The 917-nt window shown below is 36.0% G+C and overlaps 1 protein-coding gene across 1 annotated transcript in view; it reads left to right on the top strand.

Annotated features, from left to right (window-relative positions):
- Positions 1-917, top strand: part of LRRCC1 (leucine rich repeat and coiled-coil centrosomal protein 1) — a 62833-nt gene that overhangs the window by 10053 nt on the left and 51863 nt on the right. Inside the window, exon 4 of the mRNA XM_006859243.1 lies at positions 709-876. Within this exon, the coding sequence (XP_006859305.1) occupies positions 709-876 (168 nt within the window). The remainder of the gene's footprint in view (positions 1-708; positions 877-917) is intronic.

The raw sequence follows: 917 nt of genomic DNA, 5'->3' as shown, positions 1-917 counted from the left end.
AATTCACCTTTGTTTGAGAAGAGCTCCTGGAGGCCTTAACTCCATCACACTTCCAGACTGCACCTTTGTTCAACTAGTTCCCTCCATTTTGAAGAAATCTGAGGCAAGAGAAGAAAAAAATTGCAAGCGTTTGGGGGCCACAATTGCAGTGTACATGGCACAAAGCTACCACAGCTCCAGCCAAGTCTGAGATAGGCCAAGGAAATGTGGTGACAGGCACCAACATCATTAGCTACAAACCTTTTTTATATCATGATGCTCTAGGTAAACTCAACAAATGTTAACAGAACTAAATCAGATGGGAGCTATTATGTTCAAACTAACAAAATTAAAATGTACTGCATAGTTTTCTTATGTTTGTTAATAATGATCTCTTGAGAGAGCCATTGCTTTATGCATGCTCTCATGCAAATGCATGCGTTGGCTTGGGAAAGTCCATTTGCTTTGTTTGAAGAGAACAAGGGCTCTGGAGCCTCTAGGATTAAAGCTTCAAAGAAATATTAAACCTGCCTTTCTGTATGGGTTTACTGAACACTGCAATCATTAGATGTAGCTGTTCAGAAAAGAGTTGTATTATACTGCTCCTTCATCTCTCAGAATATACCGTTTTGAGATTTATTTATTTATTTACATAACATTTATTTTAAATTAATGGTAGGAAAAAATTACTGTGGCATTAAGATAATTTTTTTTTTTTTCACTTTGCAGGGTTGATTCCCCTTCATGGAATTAAACATAAACTTCGACATATTGATCTACATAGCAATTGTATAGATAGTATCCACCACTTACTTCAATGTATGATAGGATTGCACTTCCTGACTAATCTTGTTTTGGAAAAAAATGGAGATGATAATCCAGTCTGTCGTATACCAGGTATGAACAATTGACTACACCATTTATAATGGTTAATACTT

The sequence above is a fragment of the Chrysochloris asiatica genome, unplaced genomic scaffold, assembly GCF_000296735.1.
Source record: "Chrysochloris asiatica unplaced genomic scaffold, ChrAsi1.0 scaffold00031, whole genome shotgun sequence".
Classification (NCBI taxonomy): Eukaryota; Metazoa; Chordata; class Mammalia; order Afrosoricida; family Chrysochloridae; genus Chrysochloris; species Chrysochloris asiatica.
The sequence above is the reverse complement of the archived record's forward strand: the minus strand, read 5'-3'. Positions and strand labels throughout refer to the sequence as shown.